The sequence below is a fragment of the Ranitomeya variabilis genome, chromosome 3 (genome assembly GCF_051348905.1).
Source record: "Ranitomeya variabilis isolate aRanVar5 chromosome 3, aRanVar5.hap1, whole genome shotgun sequence".
NCBI lineage: Eukaryota > Metazoa > Chordata > Amphibia > Anura > Dendrobatidae > Ranitomeya > Ranitomeya variabilis.
In genome coordinates, this window is record NC_135234.1 from 708,142,487 (window position 1) to 708,157,764 (window position 15,278).

General features: G+C 41.1%; 1 protein-coding gene across 1 annotated transcript in view; it reads right to left on the bottom strand.

The window, feature by feature from the left end:
- Nucleotides 1-15,278, bottom strand: part of B3GLCT (beta 3-glucosyltransferase) — a 530,741-nt gene that overhangs the window by 49,845 nt on the left and 465,618 nt on the right. The window contains exon 10 of the mRNA XM_077298263.1: nucleotides 6,790-6,859. Within this exon, the coding sequence (XP_077154378.1) occupies nucleotides 6,790-6,859 (70 nt within the window). The remainder of the gene's footprint in view (nucleotides 1-6,789; nucleotides 6,860-15,278) is intronic.

Here is a 15,278-nt window from a genome sequence, read left to right on the forward strand (position 1 = left end):
TATAACGCAGCGTTTCCACGCTGTATTTTCTGCACCATGGGCACAGCAGATTTGGTTTTCCATAGGTTTACGTGGTACTGTAAACGTGATGGAAAACTGCTACGAATCCTCAGCGACCGATCCACTGCGGATCCGTAGCCAAATCCGCACCGTGTGCACATAGCCTAATTCTAACCCTAATTCCAACCCTAGCCCTAATTCTAACCCTAATCCTAATTGTAACCCTAATTGCAACCCTAACCCTAATTCTAACCCTAACCCTAATTCTAACCCTAATTCTAACCCTAGCCCTAAGTGCAACCCTAGCCCTAAGTGCAACCCTAGCCCTAAGTGCAACCCTAGCCCTAAGTGTAACCCTAAGTGCAACCCTAAGTGCAACCCTATCCCTAAGTGCAACCCTATCCCTAAGTGCAGCCCTAACCCTAAGTGCAACCCTAACCATAAGTGCAACCCTACCCCTAGGTGCAACCCTAACCCTAAGTGCAACCCTAACCCTACCCCTAACCCTAATGGAAAAACAAAAATAAATATATTTTCTGTATTTTATTATTGTCCCTAGCTATGGGGGTGATAAAGGGGGGGTTTATTTACTATTTGTTTTATTTTGATCGCTGTGATAGAACCTATCACAGCGATCAAAATGAACAGGGAACAAATCTGCCGGCCGGCAGATTCGGCGGGCGCACTGCGCATGCACCCGCCATTTTCCAAGATGGCGGCGCCCATGTGGGAAGACTGAGGACACAGGGAGGGACACCGGGACTAGGTAAGTATGGGGGGTGCGATCGGACAGCGGGGGGGGGGGGGGGGGCGGAGGGGAGGACGGGAGAGGGTCGGAGGGGAGAGGAAGGCGCTTAGGACAGGACGGAGGGGTACGGAACACTGACGGCGGCTGCAGATCGCCGCCGTCAGTCGTGGGGGGGCCAGATCGGGGTCTCCAGCCATGGCCGATGCTATTGCAGCATCGGCCATGGCTGGATTGTAATATTTCACCAATTTTCATAGGTGAAATATTACAGATTGCTGATTGGCTGTTTCACTTTCAACAGCCAATCAGAGCGATCGTAGCCACGGGGGGGCGAAGCCACCCCCCCTGGGCTGTAGTACCACTCCCCCTGTCCCTGCATGTCTGGTGAAATTGGAGTTAACCCTTTCACCCGGCCTGCAGGGACGCGATCCGACCATGACGCATATGCTGCATCACAGGTCGGATTGGCACAGGTTTTCATGACGCATACGCTACTTCAAAGGTCGGGAAGGGGTTAAGCTTAATGTTTTATAAAAATAGTTTTTTTTGCAACAGCTATTTCAGTTTCATATATCTAATAACTGTTGGACACAGTAATGTTTCTGCCTTGAAATGAGGTTTATTGTACTAACAGAAAATGTGCAATCTGCATTCAAACAAAATTTGACAGGTGCATAAGTATGGGCACCTCACCAGAAAAGTGACATTAATATTTAGTAGATCCTCCTTTTGCAAAAATAACAGCCTCTAGTCGCTTCCTGTAGCTTTTAATGAGTTCCTGGATCCTGGATAAAGGTATTTTTGACCATTCCTCTTTACAAAACAATTCCAGTTCAGTTAAGCTTGATGGTCGCCGAGCATGGACAGCCCTCTTCAAATGATCCCACAAATGTTCAATGATATTCAGGTCTGGGGACTGGGATGGCCATTCCAAGAACAGTGTAATTGTTCCTCTGCATGAATGCCTGAGTAGATTTGGAGCGGTGTTTTGGATCATTGTCTTGCTGAAAGATCCATCCCCTGCGTAACTTCAACTTTGTCACTGATTCATGAACATTATTGTCAAGAATCTGCTGATACTGAGAGGAATCCATGCGTCCCTCAACTTTAACAAGATTCCCGGTGCCGGCATTGGCCACATAGAGCCAAAGCATGATGGAACCTCCACCAAATTTTACTGTGGGTAGCAAGTGTTTTTCTTGAAATGCTGTGTTTTTTTTGCCGCCATGCATAACGCCTTTTTGTATGACCAAACAACTCAATTTTGGTTTCATCAGTCCACAGGACCTTCTTCCAAAAAGAAATTGGCTTCTCCAAATGTGCTTTTGCATACCTCAGCCGACTCTGTTTGTGGCGTGCGTGCAGAAACGGCTTCTTTCGCATCACTCTCCCATACAGCTTCTCCTTGTGCAAAGTGCGTTGTATAGTTGACCGATGCACAGTGACACCATCTGCAGCAAGTTGATGCTGCAGCTCTCTGGAGGTGGTCTGAGGATTGTCCTTGACTGATGTCACCATTCTTCTTCTCTGCCTTTCTGATGTTTTTCTTGGCCTGCCACTTCTGGCCTTAACAAGAACTGTACCTGTGTTCTTCCATTTCCTTACTATGTTCCTCACAGTGGAAATTGACAGGTTAAATCTCTGAGACAGCTTTTTGTATCCTTCCCCTGAACAACTATGTTGAATAATCTTTGTTTTCAGATCATTTGACAGTTGTTTTGAGGAGCCCATGATGCCACTCTTCAGAGGAGATTCAAACAGGAGAACAACTTGCAAGTGGCCACTTTAAGTAGCTTTTCTCATGATTGCATACACCTGGCTATGAAGTTCAAAGCTCAATGAGGTTACAAAACCAAAAAAAGTGCTTTAGTAAGTCAGTAAAAAGTAGGTAGGAGTATTTAAAACAAGAAAATGATAAGGGTGCCCATACTTATGCACCTGTCAAATTTTGTTTGAATGCAGATTGCACATTTTCTGTTAGTACAATAAACCTCATTTCAAGGCAGAAACATTACTGTGTCCAACAGTTATTAGATATATGAAACTGAAATAGCTGTTGCAAAAAAACAAACACTTTTTAGAAACCATTAAGCTTAAGATTAATAGGGGTGCCCAAACTTTTTCATATAACTGTACATATTTGGAAAATGTCCCTATTGTATGATGTGCCCTCAAAATGCATAATGTGGATTCATCCCGGTCCTTCACTCCATGGCATGATAAACTGTAATTCAGATAGATCAAGTTGTAGATCCAGCATATGTCTAAACAGAATAGTTTATCCTAAAGGCCGATTAATTTAAGAATATTGCCGCCATGAGTGACCACCATCTTTTTGGCGCAGTTCAACTATCACATGCGCAAAACGAGAAAAGTACCTGCACCGTGAATATCTTATAGCCAAGGAACTGCCCCTACGCAAATATGAATCACTTCAGCTTTAGCCAATGAGCTACTAATTAAGGATATTAGAAATCATATAAGATGCAAATGTGGGAATAATAATATGATCATAAGATTAGAAATTAAATTTGATAACTACAATGTATGTACATTACAACTACAATATATTCATGACAAACCATGACTACAATCTGTATTCTTGCACCCATTTTACTCTATTCATATTGCAGCTTCAAGTCTCCTAAGGGAACTATTGAAGACAGTAATAAGTTTAAAAAGATAAGTTTTTAAAAATATGAAAAAAAAACAAACAAAAAAACACAACTGTTCAAATCGACCCCTCCTTTTGCCCCATTAAAAATAAAACAATTTAAAAAATATGCACATATTTGGCAGCGGTGCACTCAAATGTCCGATCTATCAAAATCTAAAATACAATAATCACTTTGGTAAACAACGTAATGACAAAAAAAAATCTAAATACTAGAATTACCGTATTTTTCGGATTATAACACGCACTTTTATCCCTCAAATTTTGGGGAAAAATGGGGGTGTAACTTATAATGCGGATATACCTTTCCGGCCGTGGTGGAGCAGGGTCCCAGGGTAACTGCTGGAGGAGGCAACAATGGAGCGTTGCTGCAGGCCACAGGCTGGGATGAGGGGGTGTTCGGATGTGCGATGCTGCGGGTGTTCGCTAGTGCGGGGGCTCTGCTGACTTTTTGTGAAAGCCCGGAGCCCCCGTGGTTACATGGTTTACTATGCGGTGGACTCCGGGTAAATGGCTGCCGGGGGTGGCATATGCGCAGATGGAGATCTTGGTATCAAGAACCCGGGAGATGAGATCTCAGTGGGAAGATCTCCATCGCGAATGAGCCGCCCCCGGCATCCATTTTCTCGGAGTCCACCGCATAGTAAACCAAGTAACCGCGGGGGCTCCGGGCTTTCACAAAATGTCAGCAGAGCCCCCACACTAGTGAACACCCCTTTCTCCCAATCTGGGTCCACAGCATCGCCCCACTCCTGCCTCCTCCGGCAGCGACCCTGGGACACCGCTTCACCACAGCCACAGCCCTTGATAAGCAATAAGACGCATGGATTATAAAAATCACAACTATTTTATTTAAAAAGTTTTTTTCCCTATTTTTCTCCTCAAAATTTGGGGGTGCGTCTTAAAATCCAGTGTGTCTTAGAAACTGCAAAATACTTTATGTTTTTTTTGGCTGCAGCAACAATAAAATGAAATAAGAGGCGGTGTTTTTTCACCACCTAAATAAAAATAAATATACACGTTATACATATATACATGTATATACAGTGGGGCAAAAAAGTATTTAGTCATTCAGCAATAGTGCAAGTTCCACCACTTAAAAAGATGAGAGGCGTCTGTAATTTACATCATAGGTAGACCTCAACTATGGGAGACAAACTGAGAAAAAAAAATCCAGAAAATCACATTGTCTGTTTTTTTATCATTTTATTTGCATATTATGGTGGAAAATAAGTATTTGGTCAGAAACAAAATTTCATCTCAATACTTTGTAATATATCCTTTGTTGGCAATGACAGAGGTCAAACGTTTTCTGTAAGTCTTCACAAGGTTGCCACACACTGTTGTTGGTATGTTGGGCCATTCCTCCATGCAGATCTCCTCTAGAGCAGTGATGTTTTTGGCTTTTCACTTGGCAACACGGACTTTCAACTCCCTCCAAAGGTTTTCTATAGGGTTGAGATCTGGAGACTGGCTAGGCCACTCCAGGACCTTGAAATGCTTCTTACGAAGCCACTCCTTCGTTGCCCTGGCGATGTGCTTTGGATCATTGTCATGTTGAAAGACCCAGCCACGTTTCATCTTCAATGCCCTTGCTGATGGAAGGAGGTTTGCACTCAAAATCTCACGATACATGGCCCCATTCATTCTTTCATGTACCCGGATCAGTCGTCCTGGCCCCTTTGCAGAGAAACAGCCACAAAGCATGATGTTTCCACCACCATGCTTTACAGTAGGTATGGTGTTTGATGGATGCAACTCAGTATTGTTTTTCCTCCAAACACGACAAGTTGTGTTTCTACCAAACAGTTCCAGTTTGGTTTCATCAGACCATAGGACATTCTCCCAAAACTCCTCTGGATCATCCAAATGCTCTCTAGCAAACTTCAGACGGGCCCGGACATGTACTGGCTTAAGCAGTGGGACACGTCTGGCACTGCAGGATCTGAGTCCATGGTGGCGTAGTGTGTTACTTATGGTAGGCCTTGTTACATTGGTCCCAGCTCTCTGAAGTTCATTCACTAGGTCCCCCCGCGTGGTTCTGGGATTTTTGCTCACCGTTCTTGTGATCATTCTGACCCCACGGGGTGGGATTTTGTGTGGAGCCCCAGATCGAGGGAGATTATCAGTGGTCTTGAATGTCTTCCATTTTCTAATTATTGCTCCCACTGTTGATTTCTTCACTCCAAGCTGGTTGGCTATTGCAGATTCAGTCTTCCCAGCCTGGTGCAGGGCTACAATTTTGTTTCTGGTGTCCTTTAACAGCTCTTTGGTCTTCACCATAGTGGAGTTTGGAGTCAGACTGTTTGAGGGTGTGCACAGGTGTCTTTTTATACTGATAACAAGTTTAAACAGGTGCCATTACTACAGGTAATGAGTGGAGGAAAGAGGAGACTCTTAAAGAAGAAGTTACAGGTCTGTGAGAGCCAGAAATCTTGATTGTTTGTTTCTGACCAAATACTTATTTTGCACCATAATATGCAAATAAAATGATAAAAAAACAGACAATGTGATTTTCTGGATTTTTTTTTCTCAGTTTGTCTCCCATAGTTGAGGTCTACCTATGATGTAAATTACAGACGCCTCTCATCTTTTTAAGTGGTGGGACTTGCACTATTGCTGAATGACTAAATACTTTTTTGCCCCACTGTATGTATACATACATACATATATATACATGGTCAGTACGAGTACGCAGATACTAAAAATATATATACATGTTTAGTATCTGCGTACTCGTACTGACCTGGAAATAATAGTACAGGTAGGTTTTATCATATATTGAACATAGTAAATAAAAAAAAAAAAAACAATTGGGAACAGCACTTTTTTTTAAAAATTGCAACACACCAAGAATTTTTTTTCCCCGTTTTCTTGTTCACTATCTGGTAAAATGAATGTCATTTAAAAGTTCTCAAGTCGTCCCGCAAAAAAACAAACCCTCATATGGCTGTAGTGGCAGAAAAATAAAATAGTTATGGCTTTTATTCGTTAAGGGCAGAAAAAACTAAATACAAAACGGAAAATCGCTGGGTAGTGAAGGAATTACTATAAATATAAAGACGGTAGATTGGAAGGGGTTAAAATACAAAAAAATACTTTTGCAGGAATATTTATTGCTGCATTTGTATTTGTTTTGTTGTTTTACAAGATTGACTGTATTCAGCTACAAACTGTCTATAAGAAATAGCGATACAGTAATCTTACATATGAATGCACAGAATTATCGCTTGTACTGTTCTCTGCTTTCATTATTCTTCTGAAGATAAAACATAAGAAAAGAACAAACCACCTTTTTTTCAGCAATAATAAAATGCGTGAGTTCAGTTATCCCAATAATATAGTATATCAGATGAGAATAACATACTTCTATCTTTGTGAAACTTTTTGCATGTTTTCACAGCAACAAATATCTCTTCTGCCTTCACTGGTTTGCCCTAAAAAGAGAAAACAAACAAATACTGTAAAAACAAAGTGCACATAAAGTTAAAGTTAATTTTCAATGGGTTATCCAACTTTAAAATAACATAAAAAAAAAGGTAAAAAAGAAAAAGACAAACACTAGCAGGTAGTAAATAAAAATGATACGGCAAACAGTAAACACAACGAAAAAACAAAACGCTACTCTCCAACGCTGATGCCGTGACGGCATTTACTGTTATTTGCTACAATAAACACCTATATACAATTGTGAATGCATGGAGGGCACTCCCAAATTTCAATAAAAGAACCTATAAAAGGAACGGAACCAACAAGCCCAATAAACGGGAAAATATTATTTAATAATTTATTGACAAACAGGACTAAAAATTATCTAAAAAAATATAATGCAGAGATCGATACCGCCCAGGACAAACCCAATCCAGAATACAAGTAAACGGTGCACAGAACAATATAGCTGCACAAAGTACAGATGGCCCAATGGCCACACTGCTCAACTAGTATAATAAAGGCACATAACCAAAAATTAAGTACTAGAAAATGGATATGGAAAGAATCCCCTGAAGAAGCTAATGGGAAACACGAGTTGAGGTTGGTCTATTCCCGCCCAAATTCTTAATATTGATCCCAACCAGATGAGCTGATGATACAACACACAATGAAATTCAGATTTGCACCCAAAGACCATGCATGGATTATAAATTTACCTTGATACACAGCAATACATGTGTGTTAGTCTATTTTATATCTGGCATTATGGGCATGAACCAGGGATAAAATCTGAATCTTTCTCAGAGGCACAAAGAAAGTGGGTTACAAGCTCCTTTCAAGCTGGTACAAAGTTCTCTTTAAAAATTTACCATAGTTTAAAAAATCACAGTGTGGTCTGATAGTAATGTATACTTACAGTTATTATTTTGTGCCACTATGACTCAGTTTTATATTTATCCTGATTTGCATATATCACCCTCAAAGGATGCCCCTCCAGGTTCTAATGTAGTGTTCCTGGTCGATCATGAATCTCTCTCGGCTGGCTTCCTGCCAGCTTAGATCTGCTCTGGGGCTTGTCTGGAACTGAGCTGTTACTGTGAAAGATGATGTCATGGAAAGGGTCTCCATCAGTACAGAACAGAGCTCATACCAGGAAGCATCGGTGTGGTGGTAATTAAGGAGAGCGATGTACTGCAGGATGGAGCTGTATATCGAGATGCTGAGACGCCTGATGTACTGCAGGTTCAGGATGTGTATAGTGGGGCTGAAAGGAGTATGTACAGCAGGATAGGCCTGTGTATAGAGGGGGATGAAATGAAAGGAGTGATATAAAGCAGGTTAGTGATGTGTAGAGGGTTTGAAAGGAGAGATTTACTACAGGATAGGGCAGTGTGTAGTGGGGACTGAAAGGAGAGATATACTGTCAGATAAAGATGTATATATAGAGATGAGATTAGTGATATATTGAAGGATAGAGCGGAGTATAAAGGGGCTGAGAGGAGTGATCTAGTGCAGGATAGGGTTCTGTATATCGGGTTTGACAGGAGAGATATACTGCAGGATAGGGTAGTGTACATAGAGGACTGATAGGAAAGATATACTACAGTATGGGGCTGTGTATAGAGGGGATTGAAAGGAGTGCCATACTGCAAGATGAAGCTGTACATAGAGGGGCTGAGAGGAGAGATATAATGCAAGATTAGGGCTGTGTATGGAAGGGTTAAAAGGAGTGATTTACTGCTAGATGGCATTGTGTGCGGAGGAGCTGAGATGGGAGATATACGGCAGCATATAGCTGTAAACAAAGGGGCAGAAAGGAGTGGCATATTAAATGATGGGGCTGTGAATACAGGGGTACAAAGTAAAGATGTACTGCAAGATGGAGCTGTATAATGATGGGCTGAATTGTGAACTATAGGGCCGATTTTGAGTTGTAAATAAGGGTGTATAAAAAGGTGCTAAAAAAAAAAAGGATACTGAACTCCCCAGCCTAAAAATAGCAGCCCGCAGCCGCCCAGAAAAGGCACATCTATTAGATTTGTCAATTCTGGAGCTTTATCAGGCTCTTCCCATTCACCCTGTGGCAGTGGCAAGTGGGGTGATATTTGTGGGGCTGATGCCCCCTTTGTATTGTCTGGTGATATCAAGACCACAGATTAGTAATGAAGAGGTCTACAAAGTAAAAAGTTATTGTCAATTAAAGTGACAAGGTTAGGTAACTTACTAAAAAAAATGCTTTTAAAAACATGCAAAATAAAAAAAGGTTCAACAAAGAACAGAAAAGTTGCTTTAGTTATGTTGAAAAAAAAGCTTGTGAGGGAACACAGTTTGCGAATAATTAAAGTTATTTTTGCATTTTTTTATGTAAATCTCTTACACATTTAACGTGAATGTAATAAATGCATGAGAGAGTTTTCGGATTATTTCCATGCCAGCCAAGTCTTTACAATTTAACTTTTAAATAAGCAAAAATTATTAAAAATTTAGCGGCTCTCTTATGTCATCATTTCATATGGCTAAAATGTCTAATTTAATTTATTTTAATAAACCAAAACAGTTATCAAGGGTTTTCTAGGCTATTTTAACAGTCCAAAAAAATACAACATAAAAGCAATCGAAAAAGTAATTAAAAAAATAACAAATAGGGATTGCCTTTGAGCAGCGGAAACAGGAATCATACTGGAATGCCAATGGAAAGCTTACATTTATTTATTTTTTTTAATTAAAATCGCCAATTTTAGCTGCCTCACACAAACATAAGATAATTTCCAAGACATAAGTGGATACTTTGGGATAACTGGGAGGGCATCAGAATGATGAGCAGAAAGGTTGCGTAATAACTATGCACGCAAAAGTTTCAACAGTCAGAAGAAAGAATTGCTTAAAAAAATACTACAAGACACAGAAGTATGAAAAAAATAATTGCAAGAGTCAAAAGGAGGTCAAAAGTGCCAGAAAACTTCTGGCATGGATTTAAAATACATAATCGTATGGACACAATTTGCTGTGCTTTGCCCTGTGGTACCAGTCACACGTGTATGATCTTCAACGAGGACCAAATTCCCTTGCTGCCCCTTCATTCTGCTAATCATCAGGTGTGGTAACCCTCACCAATCATACAGTGATGGCATCATGTTCCAAAAATCTTGAAGGTTTCTTCAACCCATTCATGACCAAAGCCTTGGTACCTAAACGTCTACAGTACATCAAAATGATACCCTTTATATTTTCAACTTCTATATGGTATCAAATCAGGATCCATATCTTTTAATTTCAGATTTTGTATGGAGAAAAATGGAAATACAAATAGTAAAAAAAAATTCTATTTTTTTTCCATCTGCCACATGTAATATATTTCGCAAATACAAATTTATACTAAAACAAATAAATCTTCATGCCTTTGTCTTTAAAATCCTACAAATGAGTGCATTTTGTTTTATCTTCTTCATTTCGGTAATACCTTAAAAACTGTCCTCATTTTCTTCTTGAAATTTTGCTAGTTATGTTGCGCTTAAAAATTTTTGTAATGCAGAGCTAACCAGTTTTACTTCCTGTCACGTTTGCAGGATCAGAATGACAGAGACACCTCTTCTTTGGTAGAGAGATATACAACGAGATTTGGCAAGAATAATGGTGAACAACAATAATACAGCTTGTAAAATAAGTATTGAACACATCACCAATTATCTAACATCTTTCTAAAGGTGATCTTGACATGAAATTATCACCAGATATCTGTAACAAGCTATCCAATCCACACAAGCAAAGAAATCAATCCATAGATGTCCATAAATTAAGTTGCATGCAATAATGAGAAATGACACATGGAACATGTACTTAACATGCTTACTGAAATGTATTTAATACTTTGTTCAAAAGCCTTGGTTGGTGATGGCAGCTTAGAGATGCCTGATGTATGGAGAAACTAGTTGCATGCATTGCTCAGATGTGACTTTGGCCCCATGTTTCCACAAAAATGCTCGTTAAATACTGAAGGTTAAATGGGTTCCTTCTATAAACTCTGAGCTTTAGTTCCTTCCATAACGTTTCTACTAGATTCAGGTCAGGTGATTGGATGGGCCATTCTAGCAACTTTTCTTTCTTTGAAACCAATGAAGAGTTTCCTTGGCTGTGTGTGGGATCATTGCCTTGCTGAAATGTCAAACCTCGTTTCATCTTCATCATCTTGGTAGATGGTAGCAGATTTGTATCCAGAACGTCTCGGAACATTTGTCCATTCAGAATGTCTCGGAACATTTGTCCATTCATCTTTCAATTATATGAAGTTTGTGCTAGACTCACAAGGTGAGGTGGATCTTTCAAGCCCAAGGTCCAGGTGGCAAGTGGGCCACGGGCATCGGTGCAGAAGGTTGGTCAGTAGAAGGACTGGAAACTGACATCAAGAAACCGCAGGCAGGTAGCAGATAACACTCCAAAGTAACAGTAAAGTCAGCACCCAAAAAGGACACACACAGCCAGAAAGGCATCCTGAAAACTGCAGGTGGACACAGAAAAGAGGTGCCGACAGAACTCCGCATTTACTAGATGCTGCAGACAAGTAGGAAGAAGCACTAGATGCTGATAGTCTAAAGAAGACGTCCTGCAAGCCACATCCAGGATGCTGTGCACAAACTGCAAGCAAGGCACAGATTCAATAGCAAGGCCTGTGTGTATGTCTTAAAAGCCCTTAATGTCACGGCTCCCGGGTAATACAGCTGTGGGGAGAGCTGCACACAGCAACAAGGGAACTGAGCAAAACACCAGGTTACTAACCAGGTACAACCAGGACCTGAACCATGTGAGAGTGGGAGGTGGTCGAGGGTGGAGCCAGACGCCGGGGTGCAGAGAAGAGATATACATAAGAGAGTAGTTAAACAAGCTAAGATCGGAGCCAGGAGATCACGAGGTACCAAAGGGGTGAGACAGGAGATTGTCAGAAGTGAAGCCAGAGGTCAGAAATCCAGAACAACAAACAAACCGAGTACAGCACGGACAGCAAGCAAACCAATTGCAAACCGGGCACACACTCCAGGGGTCATGCACACAGACTAGAACAGAAAGTATAGCTGACAGCTAATCCTAGTCTAGAGTGAGTATAAATACCCCTCCCAGATCAAAAGGGAGGCCAGCAAAATTAACCCTGAGAGAACAGGACATTAACCATGTCCTAACCATGACACTTAAATAGGTCCAAGCAGTTCATCACATGGAAGCACGCCAGGACATGAGGTATGGCGTTTTTTTGGAAGATATGCCATGCATTTTGGCCTCCAAACATGCTATGTATTATTGCATCCAAATAGTTAAAATTTTACTTAGTAGCATAGTGCATAATAAGTTGCCAGCGCTCTGCTGACTCCACAACTGCAGAGCTCTGAGCCACCTGTGGTCTAAATATCAGCACTCAAACTGTGAGCTGAGAGCTTCATAGGTTTCGAAGGCCAAGCAGCTGCATGTAAGCCTTACATCACTAAGCACAATGTCAAGCATTGAATAGACTGGTCTAACAGATGTTCTCATTGGAATAATAGATCAAGCTTCTCTATTTACCAGTCTTATCCACAAGTCTGGGAATGGTGAATGTCAGAAAAATGTCACCCGCCTGACTCCATTGTGCCAACTGTAAAGTTTGATGGAGAGGGTTAATGCTATGGCGTTGTTATTCAGGGGTTATCTTAGATCCCTAAGTTCCACTGAAGGTAAAAAAAAAACTTAATTAAATTGTTTTTATTCACTGCTTTAGATGTACTATCCTGTCGAGGTGGTATGGGCTTGTATGACCACCGACGGGATAGTACGTCTAACGCCATCAGCAGCGCTCACGGGGGAGTGCAGCTAATCACGGCCGGGTGTCAGCTGACTATCACAGCTGACATCCGGCACTATGTGCCAGGAGCGGTCACGGACCGCTAATGGCACATTAACGGCCGGAACACTGCGAATAAACGTGATCGCAGTGTTCCGGCGGCATAGGGAAGCATCGCGCAGGGAGGGGGCTCCCTGCGTGCTTCCCTGAGACCCTCGGAGCAACACGATGTGATCGTGTTGCTTCGAGCATCTCCTCCGTCCTCCTCCTTGCAGGCCCCGGATCCAAGATGGCCGCGGGACTCATTCCGGGTCCTGCAGGGAGGTGGTTTGCAAGCGCCTGCTCAGAGCAGGCGCCGGCAAGCCTCCTGCAGTGCCTGTCAGATCACTGATCTGACACAGTGCATTGTAGAGTGTCAGATCAGCGATCTGACACTTTACCATGATGTTCCACACTGGGACAAAGTAAAAAAAAATATTTACATGTGTAAAGTAAAAAAAAAAACTTAAATAAATAAATAAATATTGTTCTAATAAATACAATTAAAGTAAATAATATAAAAAGAAACAGTAAAAGTACACATATTTAGTATCGCTGCGTCCGTAACAACCCGACCTGTAAAACTGTCCCACTAGTTAACCCCTTCATGAACACCGTAAAAAAAAAAAAAGAAAACTAGGCAAAAACAATGCTGTATCATCATACTGATGAACAAAAAGTGGAATAACACGCAAACAGACGGATATAAATAAACATTGTACCGCCAAAAATGTCATCTTGTTTCGTAAAAAATGAGCCGTCAATACAGCATCATCAGCGAAAAAATAAAAAAAGTTATAGTCCTCAGAATAAAGCGATGCAAAAATAATTATTTTTTCTATAAAATAGTTTTCATTGTATAAAAGCGCCAAAACATAAAAATATGATATAAATGAGGTATCGCTGTAATCGTACAGACCCAAAGAATAAAACTGCTTTATCAATTTTACCAAACGCGGAACGGTATAAACGCCCCCCCTCAAAAGAAATTCACAAATTGCTGGTTTTTGTTCATTCTGCCTAACAAAAATCAGAATAAAAAGCGATCAAAAAATGTAATGTGCCTGAAAATGATACCAATAAAAACATCAACTGGTCCCGCAAAAAACAAGACCTCACATGACTCTGTGGACAAAAATATGGAAAAAATATAGCTCTCAGAATGTGGTACTGCAAAAAATATTTTTTGCAATAAAAAGCATCTTTTAGTGTGTGAGAGCTGCCAAACATAAAAACCCGCTATAAATAGTAAATCAAACCCCCCATTATTACTGCCTTAGTTAGGGAAAAATAATAAAATAAAAAGATGCATTTATTTCCATTTTCCCATTAGGGTTAGGGTTGGGGCTAACGTTAGGGTTGGGGCTAAAGTTAAGGATAGGGTTGGGGCTAAAGTTAGGGTTAGGGTTGGGGCTAAAGTTAGGGTTGGGGCTAAAGTTAGGGTCGGGGCTAGAGTTGGGATTACGTTAATGGTTGGATTAGGGGTGTGTCAGGTTAGGGGTATGGTTAGGATTGGGGTTAGAGGTGTGTTGGGGTTAGGGATTATGGTTAGGGGTGTGTTCTGGAGTGTGGTTAGGGTTGGAATTAGGGTTAGGGGTGTGTTGGGGTTGGGATTAGGCTTAGGGGTGTGTTGGGGTTAGGGTTGGAGCTAGAATTGGGAGGTTTCCACTGTTTAGGCACACCAGGGGCTCTGCAAACGCAACATGACGTCCAATCTTAATCCATACAATTCTGCATTGAAAAAGTAAAACGATGCTCCTTCCCTTCCGAGCTCTGCTGTGCACCCAAACAGTGGTTTACCCCCACATATGGGGTATCAGCGTACCACTTCCACCCCTTCCGAGCTCTGCCATGCGCCCAAACAGTAGTTTTCTCCCAAATATGAGGTATCAGTGTACTCAGGACAAATTGGAAAACAAGTTTTGGGGTCCAATTTCTCCTGATACCCTTGAGAAAATACAAAATTGGGGGCTAAAAAATCATTTTTGTGGGAAAAAAAGGATTTTTAATTTTCACGGCTATACATTATAAATTCTGTGAAGCACTTGGGGGTTTAAAGTGCTCACCAAACATCTAGATAAGTTCTTTGGGGGGGTCTACTTTCCAAAATGGTGTCACTTTTGGGGGGTTTCCGTTTTTAAGGCACATCAGGGGCTCTCCAAATGCGACATGGCGCCCTATCTCAATTCTAGCCAATTTTGCATTGAAAAGTCAAATGGCGCTCCTTCCCTTCCGAGCTCTGCCTTGAGCCCAAACAATGGTTTACCCCCACACATGGGGTATTGGCGTACTCAGGACAAATTGTACAACAACTTTTGGGGTCCAATTTCTCCTCTTACCCTTGGTAAAATAAAACAAATTGGATCAGAAGTAAATTTTTAGTGAAAAAAAGTTAAATCTTCATTATTTTTTTAAATATTCCAAAAATTCCTGTGAAACACCTGAAGGGTTAATAAACTTCTTGAATGTGGTTTTGAGCACCTTGAGGGGTGCAGTTTTTAGAATGGTGTCACACTTGGGTATTTTCTATCATATAAACCCCTCAAAGTGACTTCAAATGTGATGTGGTCCCTAAAAAA